General features: G+C 40.8%; 1 protein-coding gene across 10 annotated transcripts in view; it reads left to right on the top strand.

Annotated features, from left to right (window-relative positions):
• Window positions 1-15,904, top strand: part of USP54 (ubiquitin specific peptidase 54) — a 159,333-nt gene extending 143,429 nt beyond the window's left edge. For all 10 annotated transcript variants that reach the window (XM_053664000.1, XM_037130626.2, XM_053663999.1 and 7 more), the window contains 3 exons: window positions 6,449-6,567; window positions 12,904-13,090; window positions 14,690-15,904. In XM_053664000.1, the coding sequence (XP_053519975.1) occupies window positions 6,449-6,567; window positions 12,904-13,090; window positions 14,690-15,246 (863 nt within the window). In that variant the 3' untranslated portion in view covers window positions 15,247-15,904. The remainder of the gene's footprint in view (window positions 1-6,448; window positions 6,568-12,903; window positions 13,091-14,689) is intronic.
• The last annotated feature ends 8,112 nt before the right edge of the window (window positions 15,905-24,016 follow it).

The following is a 24,016-nucleotide window of genomic DNA, read 5'->3' as shown; positions in this document are numbered from 1 at the left end:
TGTATCATTCTGTGAGACTGAACTCAAAGAACTTTATCTTCAGGTCAGGAATACCAGTTTCCGTAATGGTATGGGTTCCTCGCATGCTACCAACCAGCGTTTAATTACAGCTAAACAGCAGGTGTTTAATGAGTACCAACTATGTCCTGAGGAGCTCTTAGGAGTTATCACATAAATATGAGATTTAATATTATGATATGTTTTTTAGGATGTGCATCCTAGTGTAGACTTTGTAGTAACGTGCATCTATGAAGTGCTCCTTAGGTACACAGGGCAGGGCAGTATGGGAAGAGGATTCTAAAGAATGAGGAAAAGCTAGAGTTGGCCTCAGCTTCCTGCGTAATATAAGGGAGAAAGAGTACACAAATGTCAAGTGTTTTAATGATAACACATATAAAAGAATACATTACAAGTAAAATGTAATGAACTGTCAAACATTATACAAAAACCAAGTGAAACAAAAAAACCCTTATGTTACCCAAAATAGCAACATTTTTCATTGTGGATAGTCTTGAAATATGTAAAGCAATAAAAATTATTGATAATCCCCCCTTTCAAATTTCATGAGTTACATGTAGCTTTATTACACATATTTACTGTATATTTTGCTTTATTTTTACAAAAAGCAGGATTATGATATGATTAATTCTTTAGGCTATTTCTGATTTTTTAATAATATTACACTATGATGAATATCTTTAAAAAGTGTTTGACCACATTTCTGATAAGCTCCTTAGAATAAATTTTTAGAAAAGTAATGATTAGTTGAAAGTTATAAACGTTAAAAAAATGTCTTGATATATACTGGAAAATTAGCCTTCAGGAAGATTATATTTCTAAAATCAGTATGAAAGTATACCTACCAACCATTAATTTTTTTCTTTGACAGTGAACAAAAACTAGTTTAAAAAATTCATCTAATGAATCAGTTATCAAAATACTTGTCAAACCAATTAGACTTTGGGGTTATCTTTCTTTATCTTATTGTAAAGCATTTATTAAGCACCAGATTACTGGTATTTTTTTTCCAGTTCTTTATTGATACATAAAATTACAGATAACATTGTGTACATTTAAGGTATACAATGTGATGGTTTGATACATGTGTTTATTGCTAAAAAGATTACCAGAGCAATATTAGTTAACATAACCATCACCACACATATTAAAATATTTTTGTGGTAACAGTGTTTAAAAGCTACCCTCTTAGCAGCTTTCATGTATGTAATGCAGTGTTTTTGGCTGTAGTCATGATCCCTAGAACTTACAGCTGGAAGTTCATACCCTTTGACTAATATCTCTTCAGTTCCCCCAGCCCCTGACAGCTACTATTGTATTCTGTTTCTATTAGTTCACCTTTTTTTATTTTTTAAATTCCACATATGAAATCATACAGTATTTGTCTTTCTCTGACTTATCTTTCGAGCTTTATTTATATATAATTTACACATCATACAATTCACCTAAAATGTACAATTCAACTGAGATTTTTATTGCATTCGCAGAGCTGTCTGTCCATCACCACAGTTGATTTTAAAGTGTATCTATCACCCCCGAAAGAAAGCTTGTACCTGTTAGTAACCACTCCCCATTTCCTCCTTTCCTTTCTCCCTGCCCCAGGCAACTTCTCATCTGTTTTCTGCCTATAGATTTGCTTATTTCAGACATTTTACATAGATGAAATCATATAGTATGCTATGTTTGTGACCAGATTATTGACATGTTATAGTTCCTAAAGAGTCATGCAAACACTGCCCTTGACCTATATTCTAAATTTCACAGTACTATGGAATTGGGCAGACATCATCTTAAAAATAAAAAATAACTTTTTGTCATGGTATATTAAAAAATTAAGAGTAAGAGTAAATGTTATACACTCCCTCACGTACTTATCATTAACTTGCATGGTGATTATTTTGGCCCATTGTTAATATATGGCCAATAATTGATTTAGCTATAGCACCCTCCCCTTTTCCTTTCCCATTCCCACTGGATTACTTTAAAGCATATCCCAGACATTATATCATTTATCCATAAATAGTTTAGAATCTTTATTAAAGAAATAAAGACTTTAATTTTAATTTTTATTTATTGATGAGAGAAAGAAATATAGACCTGTTGTTCCACTTCTGTGCTTTCCTTGGTTGGGTCTTGCATGTGCCCTGACTGGGGATCAAACCCATAACCTTGGTGTATTAGGATGATGCTCGAACCAGTTGCTCTACCTGGCCAGGGCTCTGCTTAAGTGTCTTTAAAACACAAGTGGCAAACACAAGGCTTGTGGGCTGAACCCAGCCCTCCACCTTGTTTTATCTGGCCCCGCACTTTGTTTCTACCCAGCGGTAGCACTCAACTCTTTGCCCCTAGTTAAGGAGTAGTTACATTTATACAGTCCTAAAATACATTTGGCCCTTTGAAAGCAACTGTGAGGTTGATGTGGCCCCCAGTGAAAATGACACCCCTGCTTTAAAAGAATCAGAGTCTACTCCCTTCACGAGGTTTCAGTAGCTACCTCCTTGTCTAGGGAAGCATGCTTGACTTGATTAGAAGAGCACCAGATTCTAATCATTGTAATCATCATAGCTGTAATTCTTTTTTATAAATATTTTATTTATTTTAAGAGTATTTTTTATTGATTATGCTATTACAGTTTTCCCAGTTTTCCCCCTTTACCCTCTCTCTGCCCTGCACACCCAACCCACCAGCATTCCCTCCCTAGTTCATGTCCGTGGGTTGTACGTATAAGTTCTTTGAGTCCTCTGTTTCCTATCCCATTTTTATCTCTCCCCATCTATTTTATGACTACTAATATGCTTCTTCTTCCCTATACCTTTTCCCCCCTAGTGCTCCCTTCACCCTCCTCAATGAAATCCTTCCATGTAATGTCCATTTCTCTGATTCTGTTCCTGTTCTAGTGCTTGTTTAATTTTTGTTTTTGTTGTTTTTCTTTTCTTTTAGGTTCTATTATTGACACTTGTGAGTTTGTTGTTATTTTATTATTGATATTTTCTATCTTCTTTTTTTTTTTAGATAAATCCCTTTAATATTTCATAGAATAAGGGCTTGGTGATGATGAACTCCTTGAACTTGACCTTATCTGGGAAGTACTTTATCTGCCTTTCCATTCTAAATGAAAGCTTTGTTGGATAGAGCAATCTTGGATGTAGGTCCTTGCCTGTCATTACTTTGAATACTTCTTTGCAGCCCCTTCTTGCCTGTAAGGTTTCTTTTGAGAAATCAGCTGATAGTCTTATGGGAACTCCTTTGTAGGTAACTGTCTCCTTTCCTCTTGCTGCTTCTAAGATTCTCCCTTATCTTTAATCTTAGGTAACTTAATGTTGATGTGCTTTGGTGTGTTCCTCTTTGGTTCCAACTTCTTTGGGACTCTCTGGGCTTCCTGGACTTCCTGGAAGTTTATTTCCTTTGCCAGATTGGGGAAGTTTTCATTTATTATTTGTTTTTAATTTCTTGCTCTTGTTCTTCTCCTTCTGGTACCCTATAATTCAGATATTGAAATTTTTCAGGTTGTCCTAGAAGTTTGTAAGTCTCTCTTCATGTTTTTGCATTCTTGTTCCTTCATTCTGTTCTGGTTGGATGTTTATTTCTTCCTTTTGTTCCAAATCATTGATTTGAGTCTTGGTTTCCTTCCTGTCACTGTTAGTTCCCTGAATATTTTGCTGTATTTCACTTTGGGTATCCTTTATTTGTTATTTCATTTTTCAACCAAGCTCAATCAGTTCTGTGAGCATTTTGATTACCAGGGCTTTAAATTCTCCATTAGATAGGTTGGCTCTCTCCTCATCACTTAGCTCTTTTCTGGAGTGTTGCTCTGTTCTTTCATTTGGGCCATATTTGTTTGTCTTGGCATACCTGATAGGTTGTAAGGGGGTGGGGCCTTAGATATTCACCAGGGCAGGGCAACCCTCTTTGCTGTGCTGTGGCACTGCTTGTGGGGGAGGGGCTAGAGAGGGAACAGTGCAGCTGGCCTGCTCATCTCCAGTGCACTTCCCAGTGAACTCTCTGATGAGACTGGGAGTTTCTCCTACCACGGCCACTGTAGCCCACAGCCAGCTCTGAGTCTCAGTTTCGCCTTCAGCCAGCCCCGCCTGCCACCTCACTGTGGTTTTTCTCAGCCAGCCCCACCTCACCTCAGGTTCTTACCAGTCTGATTGTTCTGGTTGATTTTTTCTTTAATTCCTTGGTTGTCAGAGTTCCATGCAGTTTGATTTTCTGGCACTTCTGGTTGTTTATTGATTTTAGATTGGTTGTTATCATACTTTTGGTTGTGCAAGGAAATGAAGGGTTTCTACCTACGCCTACATCTTGGCTGGAACCTTATTTATTTATTTATTTGTTTGTTTGTTTATTAATTTATTTATTTATTTTTAGAGGGGTAGGGAGGGAGAAAGAGAGGGAGAGCAACATCAATATGTGGTTGCCTCTTGCCCCCTAATGGGGACCTGGCCCACAATCCAGGCATGTGCCCTGACTGGGAATCGAACCAGCAACCCTTTGGTTTGCAGGCCAGTGCTCAATCCACTGACCCACACCAGCCAGGGCTGTAGCTGTAATACTTAAATCTGACTGCCCATCATAGCCACCTACGGAGTGGCTTTAAAAAAAACAGAGAAATGATTTTAAATAAATAGGATCAGAGCACACATGCTATTTTTATTGTGGACAATTTTATTGTTTATCTTTCCTCCCCTCACATCAATTCCTACCTTTAATTCCCCACCTGCCCAGCATATTTCTCTATTTTTCTGTTTATAAAATCTTATAAACAGTGTTTTTTTGAGGGTTAATATTATAGGGTTTTTTTTTCTGTTAACAATACTTCATAAAAATTCCTCCAAGTCATCTTGCTCTATTCAATTATTCTTTTTAGTGGTGGGCAATATCTGATATTGAGGATACCATAATGTATTTAGCCATTCTCCTGTAGATGGGCTTTACTTTAATTCTTGGCTACTGTAAACAAAGCTACAATAAACTGGTAGTTTTGCTTCTTATTTCCAGTAGTGAAATTGTTGGGTAAGAGGGTAAATATATTTTCAACCTCAGTCGATATTTCTAGATTGCTTTTCAGGAAGACTATAACATTTTACATTGCAGAAGTAGTGCCTTAGTATATTCTCCTACACTTTAAAAAAAAAATTCTCAGCTGAGGATGTTTACTGATTTTAGAAAGAGAAAGGGAGAAACGGAGAGGAGACATTGGTGTGATAGAGAAACAGCTGCCTCCTGTATACACCCCAGCTGGGGACTGAACCCACCACCTCTGTATGTGCCTAACTGGGAATTGAACCCACAACCCTTTGGTGCACAGAATGATATTCCAAGCAACTTAGCCACCTGACCAGATAGGGAATCTCCCACACTTCTAGAGGAAGCCTCTTAAAAATAAATATTCCTGTGCTCTAACCACAAAGATTCTGATTCAATAGGTCTGTCTAGAGATACAGGAAGTTATACTTTTTAAAGCTCCTAGATGAATCTGAGGTGGTTTTAGGACCACTGCATTTAAATTCCAGGAAGCATTAAAAATAATGGTCTTCTAGCTTAATATCAGTAATATGATGCTTTAGCCTGATGACATATATTAGAATCAAAATATCAAGTCAACACATGAATTGGCGATAGATATAGATATATCGAATACAGGTTCAGGGCATGTGCATCTTCAGAATGGAAGGCTTAAGTACTCGTATTGGGGCAAGCCCCTTGGGAATCACATATCCAGTTTGGAGCCGCTCTTAACAGCCTAGCAATACTTTGAGGGAGAGATAAGCATTTACAGATTGTTTAGAATTTTTAGTAATTGAGAGAAGCTAATGGGAAGTAAAAGAGTGTTATACATATAAAATGTTGCTGAAGAGCTCCTGTTCATAATAATAGGAAGCAAAAATTGAGAGACTTGAATTTGAATAATGGTTAAACTACTTACTACCTGTCAGACCATAGAACTCATTTCCATGTTATGTAAAACATAACAGGAAGATTTGATAGATGATTACTATGATCATTTTTGTTTCTAACTAGACTGGATAATAGTTTCTTTGTCATCACAGATGCTCTAGAGAATCACTATGTTGGAAAATTTCCTCTGTATATATTTTAAGTCTTGGACCCAAGTCTGACAGAAGCAAAGTTAATTGTGCTTACAAAAAATGAAATGAGGCAAGATGGAGATATTCGGCTGTTTCCACAGGGACCCTTCTCTACAACGTTCTTCAAGGCCTGTGTTCTGAGGCCCTTGTGACATATAAGAAAACTATGCATATTCTGAAACTGTTGTTTCTGCATTCCAGGAGCACATCCTCCATTAGATCAGGGATGCATATTAGTTGCTTAATGAAACAACTCCTGAATTTTGTACTGCCAAGCTCAGAGTTTAGGCTCCAAGGGAAGGGAGGGCTTCAACTTATATTTGTCTTTTCCTCCTAAGGCTCTGCAGATGGCGTTGGAAGGAGGTTGCACTCAGCCCCTGGCCTTGGTCTCTCAAAGACCCCAACAGCAGAAATGGAGCACAGTCTCCATGAAGCCAACACAGTGCCTGCTTCTCAGGTAGCAGTCTCAGGTGCCAAAGCACTGGGCATGGGATGTTGTGTTGGGGAAGGAATTCGGGAGAGATACAAGTGTGGCAGGGTTGGTGGTAAGGCAGGGGCTTGGTAATGTGGGGCTGTTAGAGGAGAACAAGACCTATGATTGAGCTGCTTTTGAATGAAAGAAGATTGCCACCTAGGTACTACCTTTCAAACATATCTAATTCAGATCTCTACCAGTGAGTTTTACCCTATTGTCTCCCAAATTCCTGGAAACCAGGTCTGTGGGAAAACCCCAAGTCTGGCATTATTTGTTTGCCTATGTGTGTCTGTGTATTTAAAGGCTACACCTTGTCAAAACCCCAGCAGGAGTATGGAGCAGATGATAAGTACAGTGCAGAGAATTTTTGCTGCATCTCATGCAATCTGTGGCAATGTTGTCTTAGAGAGGGAGGAGACCCCAGTCTCTCCCCACAGTGTTGTAAGTAGAATCAGTGTCTTTCTATTCAGAGCACCCTCTTTCTCTTGCTAGGTAAAATACTGTGCAAGTGAAGAGGCAGAAAAAACTGAAGGCTGTAATTTGGGGGAAAGCAATCAGCAAAAAGGACACATGGTCATTATTTTATTGACCCACATTTAGATTGGAGCTCAGAGGAATGTCCCTTCCTTGTAGTTGTTCTGCAAGGTGTATTATAGGACTCCCCAGGGTGAGAAGAGTCCTAGTAGCCTTGAGAGGAGTGTCTGAGAAGCAATAGCTGCTGATTGGGTCAGAACCCATTGCACTGATCAGAGGAAGAGGTGGGATGAATATTGTTTTGCCTTTTCTGCCTTCCCCTAGAACATGATTGAGGTCCAGTGTGCTTTCAAGCTGAAATAAAGCATGTGCATTAGCAAATATGGAAAACGATTTAAAAAATTCCCCTCCTGAGGCCTTTCTTATGTAATTAATGCAGTGATTTGTGGGTGAAATGGACAGGGACACCGAGTCAGCAGAGATCAACAAATTCAGATAGTTTCAGTGGCTGGATTTATAAATTGTGCCTTTTGAGAACTTCACCCACTTGCCCAAGGCAAGTTGAGTTTTCATTACAGTAGAGGTCAGGACACAAAGCATCAGTGCATTGAAACTTGTTCACCAGGTTAGATGAATAAAAAATTTAAAACACGTTTTAAATATGTGGTATAAAAATTAAAAGGTGCAAAAGGATATAGAATGAAAACTAAGTCTCTGTTCTACCAGTCCTTCAGATCCAGTTTCTCTTCCCTAGAGGCCGTCATTTTTTCCAATCTATTATTCGTCAGTCCCAGAATAACTCTGAACGGTTCGCTGTTCTTTTTGGAAAAGGTGGTCATTTTTTGGCTAGCATGTCTTCTATACCTTTAATGCATTTGATGGCAGATTGTTGTTTTCTAGATTTGGCTTGCTTTCTTCCAACTCCTGTATTATTTATTTATTTATTTATTTATTCATTCATTCTTTTAATTGCTTATTGAGCTTATGTTCTAGGTACTGTGCCAGGTGCTGGGGATACAGTGGCTAGTGAGCTAGATGCAGTCCCAGCTCTCGTGGAGTTTACAGTGTTCTGGAGACAGATAAATAAGCAATTCTAATATAACATGATAGAATTTAATGCTATGGAAGTATAATAGAAGGAAATCTAAAGTAGGCTTGAAGAATAAAGGAAAACTTCCAGGAAGAAATAAAAAATATATATAAAGGGACCTGAAGCAGATGTTAACTGAATTAAAAGAAGTTTGGTATGGCAAGATTAGAGTCTGGCAAGGGAAGGATGGAGAGTATTGACTTGTGAAACTAGAAAGAATAAAACCAAGGGTTATACCATGAACCACAGTAAAAAGTTTGAGAGGATAGTGAGAAGTGGACATGCTGGAGAGCCAATTAGGAAGCAAAAATCAATGGGACTTGGTGCCTGCCTGCCTTGATATGGGGAAAGGGAAATCAAAGTTCTTGTCCAGGAATTATGGGTTGATCGATAGTCATGTATTTGAGGGAAGAGAAGCAAGTATATATTTGAGGGAAGACATACAGGATATACAGGATGGGGCAAAGTAGGTTTACAGTTCTATGGAAAATAATATAATAATTAATAAATAATAACACCAGAATGAACTGTTTTGTGTACTCATAAATATAAACCTACTTTTGTCCCACCCTGTGTTAAACTTGAGTGGAGATATCTTGTAGACATTTGGATATGAGACATCTAGGTTTGAAATTGAGATTTGAAAATCATACCCATTGAAAAGAGGAAGAATATTGTGAAAAAGATGAGCCAGAACATAATCCCTGAAGGGTATCAGATTTAAGGTGGTTCTTCTAGAAGAACCACCTTAAAAGAAGACTTAATGTAAGAGATCAAAGAGAGAAGGAAAACTAGCGAAGAGTATCATTCTCCTCTGTCTAGAAGAAAGGAATAGTTGGCTGTGTCACATGCCAAAAGGACCTGGTCCTTAGGCTGAATGGTAAATGCCTACTATGTGCCATGCTATGGTAGATGCTATGAGCATTCTGATGAAAGAACACAAATTGTGTCCTTAAATAGCTTACAATTTCATAAGGCAAATAAGATATACTGGCATATATTATTTTATTTAATATTTATTAAATGCCTATGATGCTCCAGGTGTTGTTCAAGGTGCTGGGGGACTTCCGCCAAGATGGAGGCATAGGTGGATGTGCCGTGCCTTCTCACACAACCAAGATTAGAGAAAACTAAATATTAGCAACAGAAAACACAGCCAGAACACGGAAAATTGAACTTTTCGGAAGTCCGTTAACAACAAATTCTTCAGCCTGACCGGTAAGGGGCGAAACCAGCGGCTGGCGGAGCAGGGTTGCACAGGAGGACTCGGCCAGACGCACTCAGGCCCGCGGAATCCAGGCGCAGGGTCAGACCTAGTGAGCGACCCAGCGAGCAACCAGGCGAGTGACCTCGGGGGAGACAGCCGGGCCGGGGGCTGCGTGTTGACTGAGGTCGCGCATTTGTGCGAGGGTGGACAGGCGAGGGAGTGGGCGGTTGGACCGGGCCGGCAGGTCCCCACGGCAAGCGGCAGTGGAGGGCGCCGCCATTTCCCTGCTCTGACCCCACCTCCACATACAGCGTCATAACCCAGCGACTCTGAGTGGCCCGGCCCAGGTGAACCACCTAAGGCACTGCTCCTCCGCACCCAGCTGTGAGAAGCGGCAGAGGGCGTCGCCATTTCCCCCGCTCTGGCCACGCCCCCACATACAGCGTCACAACCCAGCGACCTGGGAATCCAAGGCGCCGCTTCTCACACTTAAAGGGCCCGAACAGACCAAGAATGGCGCAGGAGGATCTCAGAGCCCCAGAAATAAATCTAAGCGATGAAGAAATAGCAAAACTCACAGACGCACAGTTTAAAAAATTGGTGATCAGGATCCTCACAGAACTGGTAGATTATACGGACAAATTAGACAAACATATGAAGGCGAAACTAATTGAAATGAATGGAATTGCACAGGACACCAATAGCAATGAAAAGGAAACTGGGACTCAAATCAATGGAGTGGACCAGAAGAAAGCAAATAATGGCCAAAGAGAAAAGAGTCAGGAAGCAAGAATTCAAAGAAATGAGGAGAGTCTTAGGAACCTCCAGGACATCTTTAAACGCTCCAACATCCGAATTATAGGGGTACCAGAAGGGGGAAAGGCACAGCCACCAGTGGAAAACTTATTTGAACAAATAATAAAGGAGAATTTCCCCAATCTGGCAAAGGAAATAGACTTCCAGGAAATCCAGGAAGCTCAGAGAGTCCCAAAGAAGTTGGATCCAAGAAGGAACACACCAAGACACATCATAATTACATTAGCCAAGATTAAAATGAAGGAGAGAATCCTAGAAGCAGCAAGAGCTAAGGGGACAGTCACCTACAAAGGAGTCCCCATCAGACTGTCAGCGGATTTCTCAAAAGAGACCTTACAGGCAAGAAGGGGCTGGAAAGAGGTATTCCAAGTCATGAAATCTAAAGACCTACAACCAAGATTGCTCTATCCAGCAAAACTTTCATTTAAAATGGAAGGACAGATAAGGTGCTTCTCAGATAAGATCAAATTCAAGGAGTTCATCATCACCAAGCCCTTATTATATGAAACGTTAAAGGGACTTATCTAAGAAAAAGAAGTTAAAGAAACATGAACAGTGAAAGGACAACAAACTCAGTTATTAACAACCACACCTAAAACGAAAGCAAACTAAAAGGACAGCTAGATCAGGAGTGGAAACATAGAAATGAAGATCTCAAGGAGGGTTAGCAACAGGGGAGTGGGAGGAGGAGAAGGGGGGAGAAGGTACAGAAAATAAGTAGCATAGACAGTAGATAGAAAATAGATGGGGGGCAAGAATAGCATGGGAAATATAGAATCTAAAGGACTTGAGACACATGGTCATAAACTAAAGGGGGGGTGATGGTGGGGATGGGGGGTAAGGTGGAGGGGAATAAAGGGGGAATAGAACAAGTGTAACAGCATAATCAATAAAAAAAATTTAAAAAAAAAAAAGAAACTACTGCATCTAGTCTAGGTCAAGAAATTCTCTGGGAAATGTGTTGAAAATTGTTAATCATGCAAATCTGAATTTTCATAACGTGAATTTTATGATATGTAAATTGTACTCCAATAAAGTTTGTTGTAAACCAAAAAAAAAAAAAAAGGTGCTGGGGATACTGGAGTGAAAAGAACTGTATTCTACTAGGAGAAAAAGACAATAAACAAGCTAATCTTAGACAATATATGATAAAGAAGAATAAAACAAAGCCAGAGGATAAGGAGTAAAAAGGTAACAGGGTTATTCTCGATGGAATGGTGAGGGAAGCTGGCTTTAAGGAAGTAACATTTGATCAGAAACCTCACTGATATCAAGGTGTGAGCAATGGAAAGAACATTCCAGATAACAGAAACGGTACGTGTAAAACGCCTGAGGTGAAATGAGTGTGGCGTATTTGTGGAACGTTAAGAAGGCTGGAGTGTAAAAGTGCAGGAATGGCAGCAGATACGTGAGAAAATCGGCATTGCCATATTATTTAGGAACTCGCAGGCCACAGTAAGGATGTAGTGGGCTGGAGATGGGAAGATCGGATCAGAGGTTGTTGCCATGGTCCAGTTAAGGTGAAATAGGAAACCTATGGGTAGAAATGACAGTATTTGGCAAAGGCAACTAATGGAATAATGGATGAAAAGTACAAAATCAAGGGCAATGTAAATATATTAATCTGGATGACTTAAGAAAATGTGGTACCTGGAGGTGGAGTTTGGAAGAATGTTGGTTCAATTGTGGATATAATAGTGTTTCAAATTTTTGAAAAGATTTTATTTATTTATCTTTAGAGGGGAAGGGAAGGAGAGAGAGAATATCAATGTATGGTTGCCTCTCATGGGTCCCCCGCCGGGAACTCACCTGCAACCCAGGCATGTGCCCTGACTGGGAATCGAACCATGATCCTCTGGTTCACAGGCTGTGCTCAATCCACTGAGCTACACCAGCCAGGGCTAGTGTTTCAAATGTTAAAGGGGATATTTCTGAAGTTTTGCCACAAAAGTGAATGACTGATGGAGTGTAGAACAGGACATAAGCATCAGTGAGTGCCAGCTTGACAGGCAAACAAGGAGAGAGTAGAATGTAGCAATGACAGGAGAGAAAACAGAGTAGTAGAGTTTTGTTTTGTTTTTAAGATTTTATTTATTCATTTTTAGAAGGGAAAGGAGGGAGAAAGAGGGAGAGAAACATCAATATGTGAATGCCTCTCGAACGCACCCTACTGGGGACCTGGCCTGCAATCCAGGTGTGTGCCCTGACTGGGAATCGAACAGGCAACCCCTTGCTTTGCAGGCTGGCATTCAGTCCACCGAGCCACACTGGCCAGGGCAAGAATTCTTGATTGTACACTTAAGGAGATATATTTTGGTTTCTAATATTTAGATAGAGTATAGAATGTTCTTTCTCAATCCCAGGCTTTCTGAATTTCTCTCTCATTTCTTTTCTGTTTTTAAATGTCTATCTTTGTCTCTCTAATTCTACTGTTAGCATTAAGGAGTTTGCTAAAGATGTAGATGGCAGGGTTGGGAAGGAAAGAGCTATGAGGAAGACAAGTTAAGAGAGGAGAATCTGCAGTTTGGTGCCTCCAGTTAATAGTGGTCAGGATGTTTCCTAGAGCGACTAACAAGAAGAGTGACTGAGTAAACCGAGCCCCTTTCCAGAACATGGCATGTTTGCACTTTAGTTCCCTCCTTCCCCACCGCTTGCCTCACTGTGTTTACCCAGCCATGTCCTGCTGTATGTTAATTCTCATCTCTGTGTTTTTTTGTCGTCTCATTATAAGGATTCATCAAACGTGAGGAAAAAGGCTTTGGAAACCAAGCACCGTTGTTCCAGCTCCTCTTCCCTCCCTGTCATCCATGACCCTCCTGTGTTTCTCCTTGGTCCCCAACTCTACCCACCCCAACCACAGTTCCTGTCCCCAGATGTCTTGATGCCCAGCATGACAGGGGAGCCCCATAGACCCCCAGGTAACTCTCCCCTCAATTGTAATATTATATGCCAGAATGTGGTACCTTTCCAGGGACATAAAGGCTCAAATTAGTACTCCTATAGGTACATGTGTATGTGTGTCCCAAGGTGGGGTTGTAAAGGGATATGAATTACTACTTTAAGATCAAATATTCATCTAGATGAATTGTGATTGAATCATTTCTTGGGCAACATAGTTCTTCAGCTAAAGGTCTAGAGTTCCTAGAATCTAACCACCCATGAAAATGAACTGCTTCAATGGGAGTTAATATCCAGTCTTTAGAATCCCCCCTAAAATGGAAGTGTCATCTCTATTAGTTTTCTCTCCTTCTGACCCCTAAGCCTCAGTTAAGTAATGGCCTATGGTAGTCTTGGGAAGACCCTGTACCTCAAATACCCATGCCATGAATAAAGACCCAAACAGTCCTGGGGAAGGTGGGCAGCATCAGTCTGGCTTTCTCCATAGCAAGATTTGCTTCTTTTCCCCTTCATGGGCTGAATCTATAGTTTAAGGCAGTGACCCCATTTGGAAATGGGAGGTAATACTAGTATTTAGTTGGTAGAGGCCAGGGATGTTGGTAAACATCCTGCAATGTACAGGGAAGTTTCCCTGCACTCCCTTATCCCCCAAAGAAAGAATTATCAGCCCAAAATATCATTAGTGCCAAGGTTGAGAAACCTTGGTTTGTAGATATAAATGCCCCAGGGCAGAGGGCGGTTGTGGTTCTAGAACAGAAGATAGAGTAGTATTGTTGATTATCTGTGTCTAAATTTTAGGAAGCTTTGGATAAATAGGCCATCTGGGTAGGTGGACTTTCTGTTACTCCGTGGAACAATCCAGATAGCCAGCTTCCTTTGAAAGTTGCTAAGGGCATCTGATGATATAAGCAGCATTTATTGCAGGCTATTCTGCACCAAATGCTGTTGTCAATACAGAGGAGAAAGAAGGCAGCTCTCCACTCTCAAAGAGCTCAGTGCTTAGTCAAAATACGTATACATAGATACATATATTTAACAGTATAAGACAGATGTTGATGGGATATGAAAAATAAAGAATTGGGATGTATTTTTAGAAGTGATTCTTTTAAGTAAAGGGGAATTAATGTATAGAAAAGGCACTTCACATTGTATATGTGGGAGGGGTGGCGTGAACAAAAGCAGAGATCTCAGAATGTACAGGAATGTGACTGGAGTAGAGGCACCATATTAAGAAGATAAGTGATGTTTTGGAGTGATGGCTCTAGGAGTAGAGCTGTCACAACGAGAATATACATTTGCAATATTCAAGAGCCATTCTGGAGTGTGTCTGTGCGTGCACACACGTGTGTTGAAGTTGAAGGATTATAGTGGAATGAGGTTAGAAGTATGGCAGCATTTAAGAGACTATTTTATTTGCCCAGGTTGGAGGTAAGATACTTGATTTGGATGTATATTAGGAGTTTAAAAGAAACTAAATTAAAGCAAGGCTAGGTTTCTTCCTTCCCTTGTGTGTATGTTCCTGGAGGGGTGGAGAGTTGGGAGGAACAGCTTGGAATGGTCCTCTCAGAAGAATGGTTTACTGAAGATGCTCAATCTTTGGCTTTCTTTTCTCTTCTCAGGAACTTCAAGGAGTGCCCAGCAGTTTCTGGCTATGTGTGACAGGAGTGAAACTTCCCAAGGGGTCAAGTACACAGGAACGACTTGGAACTATCGGAGTCTCCCCCACTGTTCCAGAACAGATGCCTCTTGGGGACTATGGTCAGAGGCCAGCCAGCATGTTGGGGCTAGATTCCTGACTACTCCAGGGTGCAAGACTCAGCTAATCCACTCTGCCACACTACCAGAAAGACACCAGGGCCTTCACGTTCCTCATGATCAGTCCTGGGGGGGTCTTCTCCATTCACCCTCCCATCCTCCCATTGTTCACCCTGTGTCTCTATCATCAAACAGTCTTCATGTACCCCTAAGAATTCAGAATTCAGGTCCTGTTCCAGGGTCTCGAGCCCCTGGTCCTCGAAGAGTAGATATGCCCCCAGATGATGACTGGAGGCAAAGCAGTTATGCCCCACAATCTGGGCACAGGAGGATAGGGGGACAAGAGTTTCTGTTTGTTCTAGTAGATGCCCCTGGAAGAAAGCAGATCAGGGCTAGAGCCCTGCAGAACAGTAGGTGGTAAGGGCCACCCCTTTCCTTTCCTGGAGCCACGGCTTTCTCTGTCCAACTGTACTGTGGCAGAGTTCATACCTTACATCCCTGCCAGGGTTGTGCTAGTCTCATCATAGAGTGGGCAGCTTCTCCTGGGGATGCCAGGAACCTCTAATGTGATGTGGCTGCTTGAGAAGGAATATTGGAAATTCCAATTTCCATTCACCTAGCAAAGAGAAGTAGCTGCTATTTAGGCCTTTATTTGAGCCACTTTAAAGATGACTCCATGTTACTCTGGACACTAGCCATTCCTTAGGTCACCATTTTATTACTGGATACTTTATGTCCCTACTTGTACTTAAGCCCTCATCCTCTGTTCCTCTACTATCTTACCAACTTCTATTCTTTATTTTATCTACCTATCTCTATTACCTGTCTGTCTTCCCCATCCCCCAGTCTTGGAGGGACATGTACCCCTTCCCAGATATTATAGACTGTCAGCCTTCCCTGTGCCCCTAAAACTTAGGCCTAGAATGTGGAGCTTCCAACATTTGCCCTCTAAACAATGGAGTTGGGCATACTAACACCCTTCTGTCTCAGCAGCAGAGTCATTACTGCCACTTGCTCAGTCGCTGTTGTAAACCCTCAGAGTCAGCTGAACTATTTTAGGGCCAAACATACTGTTTTTGTAAGGTATTTTTCATTAATAAATCTATAAGATAGTTCTATTTAATTCCTTGTCATTTAATTGTCTGATAAAGCCCTTCTGGGCTTGGGGAAGATGGCAGCCAGGTAAGTGGAAGCTGAGTCCACTCGCTCTTGCTCCCAACTAGGATTCACGACTGATCTTCTGACAAATAATCCGAACAATCAACAGAATCTTAGCTGATATGAAGTTTTGAAGCCAAAGAGTACAGAAGATGCCTCACGACGGGTGGTAAGGAGACTTTATAAGTTGAAGGGGAAACACCGCATGTGTGGTGCCTGCAGCAGAGACTAGTCAGAAATCTCAGCTTCGTGACTCCCTCCCCTCCCACAGCAGGGAGCCCCAGTCCTGAATAGCAAACCCCCAAACCCTGGCTGGGAGGGACTTTGGAGGATATATAGAGTGGAGGAGACCCAGGCACACACACACACACAGCGAGCAGCATGTCCATAACCATAGCACTAAACATCAACCAGGAGAGTGCCATAGAGAGGGACTCTGTCTCCCAAAACAATCCGGGTTGCGCCTGGGTTGGATAGAGGCAGACTGGCCAGCCATGACCGTTAGAGACTTGGTTTTTTGGAGAGGTGGTGTGCACGGAGAAGCAGACAGTGACTTAGTGCTGCAGTGGGGATGCCACAGAGAGACTTTTTAAAAGGGGAGCTGAAGCGTGCTGGGCAGGGACCCCACACACAGCTGCTCTGCCAGCAAAGGGACAGTGTGAAAGGACGGTTAACTCCCACTCAAAACAGGTGGATGGGGAGATCAGAAAGTTCCATGGTGAAAGGATTTCTGGGTCCAAGCACAGTTAGCAAGCCAGGGGATATGCAAAAACAGTTCAGGACTGTGTCTACTGTTAGGGCAGTGGGCTGGGAATTAGATGGGCAAGAGTTGAGCATCTGAGATTACTTATAGCCAGGCAGAACCCCCTTCCCTAGCACAGTTCAAACCTCTGGGAAGGGAAGGATGTACCCAGCCCCCACCACCTGTTGGATTGCAAGTAATGTATCCAGTGGGGAAGTTCGGCAGAACAGTCAGGCCAGGCTCAAGAACCTGCTGCAGGGTGCGTATCCACAGGAGAAAGACAGGAAGAGAAACTCCAAAAGGCCATTTTGAACTCTCAGGGAGTCAAAATACACTGGTTCCTAGGGCCCTATTCCACTGACACCAGGAAGGCAGAGAGACCAGAAATCAGTGCAACAAGGAGTAATCAGGGCCCCACCCAACCTTGGCTCGCACACAGAGCCACCATCAGCATCAAGCAAGAAAGAGCTAACCCTCTTACACAGATTGCCCCTCCCTTGAAACAGACAGCTAGTTCATCAGAAACTATACAGTATTGGAAATAAGCTGGGACAGACCAAGACTGGTAGTAGAGGGGCAGGGGAACACACCCACGGTTTTCCCAGAAGACTGAACAGCTCCTCCTAAGGGGAGACCCAGGGCTCCTATCCTCCAGATTGCAGTAAGAGCCCCCTCTAGAGGCAGGTGAAGGTGTTACATGTGGTGCTGCCAGAAGTTGGATGACCCACCCCTGAACCTTGAGCTGTTAAAAAGCAAGAGGAGGATCCAGACAGAAGGCAAATACCAACTCTGCTGAGACGAATTCCACCTCACTCTTCTTCAGTATTTGCTTAATTTTTTTCTTGCGTGTATTCTTTTAACATTTTTTTCTCTTCAGTTGTATTCCAACCAATTCACTATTTTTGTCTTTTTTATTCTTTTTATTTACGTTGCATTTTATTTCAAATTTCACATTGTATCCTTCTCTTGTATTACTCCATTTTGCCTGCTTCATTCTTATTCTTATTTTCATTTAAAATTTTATTTCCCCCTTTCTACATCTTATTCTTGTTTCTTACTCTTTCCCCTCCCTCTATCCTCTCAAAACCATTTTCTTTCCTTTAGTCAGCTCACACTGTTTTCCCCTTTCTTATAATATTCTTTCTTTCCACCTTTATTAATCATTGCTTGTTTAGCATGGTTATTGCAGTTATTGCTGTTTTTCTTCAATTTTATTCTTATTTTTACACTATTTTTAAAGTTTCAAATCTCAGGTTAATCTCCCCATCTTATTCTATTTTGCTTTCCTCCTGTTTTTGCTTATCTGAGTGTGAATTTTTAGTTTTTCCCTTTCTTTCCCTGAATTCTTTTTTTAAAACTTTTTTATTGATTATGCCATTACATTTATTCTATTCCCCCCTCCATTCCCCTCCACCCTGCATACCCCTCCCCCACCATTTCCCCCTTTAGTTCATGAACATGTGTCTCAAATTCTTTAGATTCTGTATTTCCCCTACTATTCTTACCCTCCCCCCTATCTATTTTCTATCTACTGTCTATGCTACTTATTTTCTGTACTTTCTCCCCCCTTCTCCTCCTCCCACTCCCCTGTTGCTAACCCTCCATGTGATCTTCATTTCTATGGTTCTGCTCCTGATCTAGCTGTCCTCTTAATTTGCTTTTGTTTTAGGTGTGGTTGTTACTAACTGTGAGTTTGCTGTCCTTTCACTGTTCATATTTTTTATCTTCTTTTTCTTAGATAAGTCCCTTTAACATTTCATATAATAAGGGCTTGGTGATGATGAACTCCTTGAATTTGGTCTTACCTGAGAAGCACTTTATCTGTCCTTCCATTCTAAGTGAAAGCTTTGCTGGATAGAGCAATCTTGGTTGTAGGTATTTGGATTTCATGACTTGGAATGCCTCTTTCCAGCCCCTTCTTGCCTGTGAGGTCTCTTTTGAGAAATCCGCTGACAGTCTGATGGGAACTCCTTTGTAGGTGACTGTCCCCTTAGCTCTTGCTGCTTCTAGGATTCTCTCCTTCATTTTAATCTTGGCTAATGTAATGATGATGTGCCTTGGGGTGTTTCTTCTTGGGTCCAACTTCTTTGGGACTCTCTGAGCTTCCTGGATTTCCTGGAAGTCTATTTCCTTTGCCAGATTGGGGAAATTCTCCTTTATTATTTGTTCAAATAAGTTTTGCACTGGTAGCTGTGCCTTTCCCCCTTCTGGTACCCCTATAATTCGAATGTTGGAATGTTTAAAGATGTCCTGGAGGTTCCTAAGCTTCTCCTCATTTTTCTGAATTCTTATTTCTTCATTCTTTTCTGTTTGATCATTTTTTTCTTCCTTCTGGTCCACTCCCTTGATATGAGTCCCAATTTCCTTTCCATTACTATTGGTTTCCTTTGTATTACCATTCATTTCAATTAGTTTAGCTTCCATATGTTTCTCTAATTTGTGACTAAAATCAACCAGTTCTATAAGGATCCTGATAACCAGTGTTTTGAACTGTGCATCTGAAAGACTGGCTATTTCTTCATCGCTTAGATCTATCGGTTCTGGGGCTCTGAGTTGTCCTAGAGCCATTTTTGGTCTATTCGTGCCATTAAGTAAGCGGAGCGAAGCCTTAGTTGTTTACCAGGGTGGGGCGACCTAGGTTGCTGGTTTGTGACGCTGTGTGTGGGGGCGTGGTCAGAGAGGGAGCAATGGCAGTCCTCTCCACTAGCTCAGTCCGTCGAGTCACACCACTCGCCCCGGGCCTGTTTATCCGATCGGAATTGTGCGAGCCTGCTGCCCCGCGCAGGCTTCCCTTCTCACTGGTTTATCCGCACGCAGATGCGCGACCGAGGGCAGACAGCCCGCCGTGCCTCTTCCCTGTGCACTCCCGTAGCTAGCCCGAGATCAGCGCCTTTGGCTGCTTGCGCACCACGCACCACCCGGGGATTTTTTCTTGCCAACCTGCTCCGCTGCTGGCTTCGCTTCTCTTACTGGTTTAGCTGAGCATTTAGTTGTCTTTGGACTCCGTATTGTCGATTTTCTGTGTGGCTTGGTTGTGTTTATTGTTGTTAAAAATAGTTGTTCTTAGATTTGGTTGTGCACAGAGGCAAGGTGGTTCCACCTACGTCTCCATCTTGGCAGAAGTCTCTTTCCCTGAATTCTATTCCTTACTCTTATTATTTCTCCTCCCTCTGTCCTCTCAAAATCATTTTTTTTTTTTACTGTAGTCATTGTAGATTCTTTTTCTTATAATATTCTTATTCTCTTTCCTCCTTTATTATTCTTGGTTCATCTGTCATTTTATTGACTCTGTTGAGGTTTTTCTTCAATACTGTTCCTACTGGCTCACTTTTAAAAAATTTATTTCAAACCTCATATAATATTCTTCCCTTTTCTTACTCCATTTTGCCACCTCTCTTCCCTTTTTAACTTAGGTTATAAAGTTTATTTTTTCTTTTCATTCACCTTGTTTCATTCCCTACTCAGTACTTCTCCTACCTCCTCCCTCTCAAAATAATTTCTTTCTTTTAGTCATCTCATACTTTTTTCCTCTCTTATAATATTCTTAATCTCTTTCCACTTTTATTAATTTTTCCTCATTTGCTGTTGACATGGCTGATGTGGTGGGGTATTTCTGCTGCCGTGGGTTTGGCTTTCTGGGTAGTTTTGCTTTGTTCTGCCAGCACCTGTACAACAGCATACCAGATGTGGTGGGGATGCAGACTCTCAGTGAGCCTACCAGAGGGGAGAACCCACCAACGAATGACCCATCAATAATCAAAGCCCAAGTACAACAAGAGAGCTCACATAATATGAATAAAGGGCATACCTAGAGCATCCAGCTCAGGAGATCAGAGACTGAACCACTGTGTCTCACAGAAATCTACCACAGAAGGCCACCCCAGAAGACAGGGAGTCAAAGCAGAGCAATCTGATGTGCAAAAACAAAAAGTCATCTAAAATGGGGAGAGAGGGAGTAGTTACAGAATAGCCATGGGGATGTAGAGTACAGTATAGGAAATGGAGTAGCCAAAGACCTTATATGCATGATCCATGGACATGAACAATGTGGGGATTGCCTGAGTGAGTGGGGAGTGCTGGGTGGATGGGGGCAAAGGGTTAAAATTGGGATAACTGTAATGGCATAGACAATAAAATATAAGTTCAAAAGAAAAAAATAAAATGGGGAGACAAAGAAACAACCCCCAATTGAAAGAAATGGAGGAATCCTGAGAAAAAGAGAAATGAAATTGAGGCAAACAATCTATCAGACATACAGTTCAAGATAATGGTTAGGGGGATGCTCAAGGAACTTTATGGGAGCTACAAGGAACTTGGTGGGAATTACATCAACACGATAAATGACATAGAAACTATGAATAAGAACCAGGAGGAAATAAAGAATACAATATCTGAAATGAATAATACACTAGAAGGAATTAAAATCAGGCTGGATGAAGCAGAGGACCAAATCAGCGAGCTGGAAGACAAGGTAGAGAAAACCACATAGAGCAACAAAATGAAAAAAAAAAAAAGACTAAAAAAGAATGAGGATAGTTTAAGAGAACTGCAGGACAACATGAAACATAACAATATTCACACCACAGAAATACCAGAGGAAGAAAAGGATCAAGGGATAGAAAACCTGCTTGAAAAAAATGACAAAGTGTCTCTAACTTGGTGAGGGAAAAAGTAACAAGTTCAGTAAGCACAGAGGGTCCCAATCAAAATGAACGTAAAGAGGCCCATTCCAAGACACATCATAATTAAAATGGCAAAATTTAAAGACAAAGAGGGGAGCCTAAAGGCAGCAAGAGAGAAACAGCTAGGAGCATTCAAAGGAGCTACAATAAGGTTATCAGCTGATTTCTTAACAGAAATACTACAAGTCTACAAGAGAAACAGTACAACCACTACAAGGGAATGACATGAAATATTACAAGTAATGAAAAGCAAAGACCTACAACTGAGACTACTCTATCCAGCAGGGCTCTCATTTAAAATGGAAGGCAAAATAAAGAGCTTCCCAGACAAAAAACAACAACAACAAAAACTAAAAGAGCACACCTCCACCAATCCAGCATTGAAAGAGATGCTAAAGGGACTTCGTTTAGAAGAAGAAATAGAGAGAAAGAGGAACAAAGGTACAATGGGAAAAAATGGCAATGAAGAAGAATTTATCTATAATAACCTTAAATGTTAATGGATTAAATGCTCCAATCAAAAGGCACAGGATAGCTGAGTGGATAGGAAAACACAATCTGCATATATGCTATCTATAAGAGACCTACCTCAGAACAAAAGATCTACACAGGCTGAAAGTGAAAGGATGAAAAAGTATTCCAAGCAAATGGACATGAAGAAAAGCTGGGGTAGCATACTTATATCAGACAAATAGACTTTAGAACAAAGGCCACAACAAGAGACAAAGGCAGTCACTACATAATATTTAAGGGAGTTGTCCAACAAATGGGATTTGATAAAATCCCATACCCATTTATGATTAAAAAAAAAACTCAACAAAGTGGGGATAGAGGGAGCATACCTCAACATTTTAAAAGCCATAGATGAGAAACCTACTTGTGAACATCATACTCAATTGGCAAAGCCTAAAAGTGTTTCCAATTAAGATCAGGAACAAGGCAAGGATGCCCATTTTCACCACTCTTATTCCACATACTACTGGAAGTTCTAGCCACAGTGATTAGACAAGAAAAAGAAAGGTCATCCAAATTGGAAAGGAGGAAGTAAAACTGTCATTATTTGCAGACAACATGATAGTGTACATAGAAAACCCTATAGTCTCCACCAAAAAACTACTTGACTTAAGTGAATCCAGCAAAGTAGGGGAATACAAAGTCAATACTCAGAAATCGATGACATTCCTGTACAGCAGCAATGAATTATCAGAAAGAGAAACTAAGAAAATTCAATTTACTATAGCAAAAAGAAAAATAATGTACCTAGGAATAAATTTAGCTATGATGTAAAAGATCTGTACTCGTAATAGAACACTGAAGAAAAAAATTAAGGAAGATACAAATAAATGGAAGCATATACTGTGTCCATGGATTGGAAGAATTAACATCATTAAAATGTCCATACTACCCTAAGCAATCTATATATTCAATGCAATTCTTATTAAAATACCAATGGTATATTTCACAGATCGAGAACAAATATTTTTTAAATGTATATGGAACCAAAAAAAAAAGACCTCAAATAGCTTCAGCAATCCTGAGAAAGAAGAACAAAGTTGGAAGGAATCACAATATTTGATATTAAACTATACTACAACACCACTGTAATCAAAAGCCTGGTACTGCCATAACAACAAAGACATAGATCAATGGAACAGAATAGAGAGCCCAGAAATAAACCCATGTCTCTATGGTCAATGAATATTTGACAAAGGAGAATGAGCATACGATGGAGTAAAAACAGTTTCTTCAATAAATGGTGTAGGGAAAACTGGACTGGTACATGCAAAAAAATGAAACTAGACCACCGTCTTACACCATATACCAGAATAAACTCAAAATGGATAAAGGACTTAAATATAAGTCATGACACCATAAAACTCCTAGTGGAAAACAGAGGCAATAAAATTTCAGAAATCCCATGTAGCAATATTTTGCTGATATATCTCCTAGGGCAAGGGAAATAAAAAAATAAACAAATGGACTACATCAAATTAAAAAGTTTCTGCATGGCTAAAGAAACCATCAGCAAAGTGTAAAGGGAACCAACTTATAGGAAGAACATATTTGCCAATGATACATCAGACAAGGGTTTAATCTCCAAAATATACAAAGAACTCATATGACTCAACACCAGGAAGACAGACAATCCAATTAAAAAAATGGGAGGACCTGCTGTGGCTGGTGTAGCTCAGTGGATTGAGCACAGGCCTGCAAACCAAACAACTGCAGTTCGATTCCCAGTCAGGGCACATGCCTGGGTTGCAGGCCAGTTCCCAGCAGGGGACCCATGAGAGGTAACCATACATTGATATTTCTCTCCTTCTCTCCTTCCCTTCTCCTCTAAAGATAAATAAAAGAAATATTTTTTAAAAATGGGAGGACCTGAATAGACACTTCTCCAAAGAGGACATTTATGGATGGCCCATAGCCATATGAAAAAAATGCTCAGCATCACTAGCCATGAGAGAGATGTAAATTAAAACCACAATGAGATACCACTTCACATCAATCAGAAAGGCTGTCATAACCAAATCAACAAACAAGTGCTGGCAATGTGGAGAAAAGGGAACCCTAGTGCACTGTTGGTGGGAATGCAGATTGGTACAGCA

Source organism: Artibeus jamaicensis, unplaced genomic scaffold (genome assembly GCF_021234435.1).
Source record: "Artibeus jamaicensis isolate MK-2021 breed Jamaican fruit bat unplaced genomic scaffold, CSHL_Jam_final contig_332, whole genome shotgun sequence".
Taxonomy (NCBI): Eukaryota; Metazoa; Chordata; class Mammalia; order Chiroptera; family Phyllostomidae; genus Artibeus; species Artibeus jamaicensis.
Note: the sequence above shows the minus strand (reverse complement) of the source record. Positions and strands in the feature narration are given on the sequence as shown.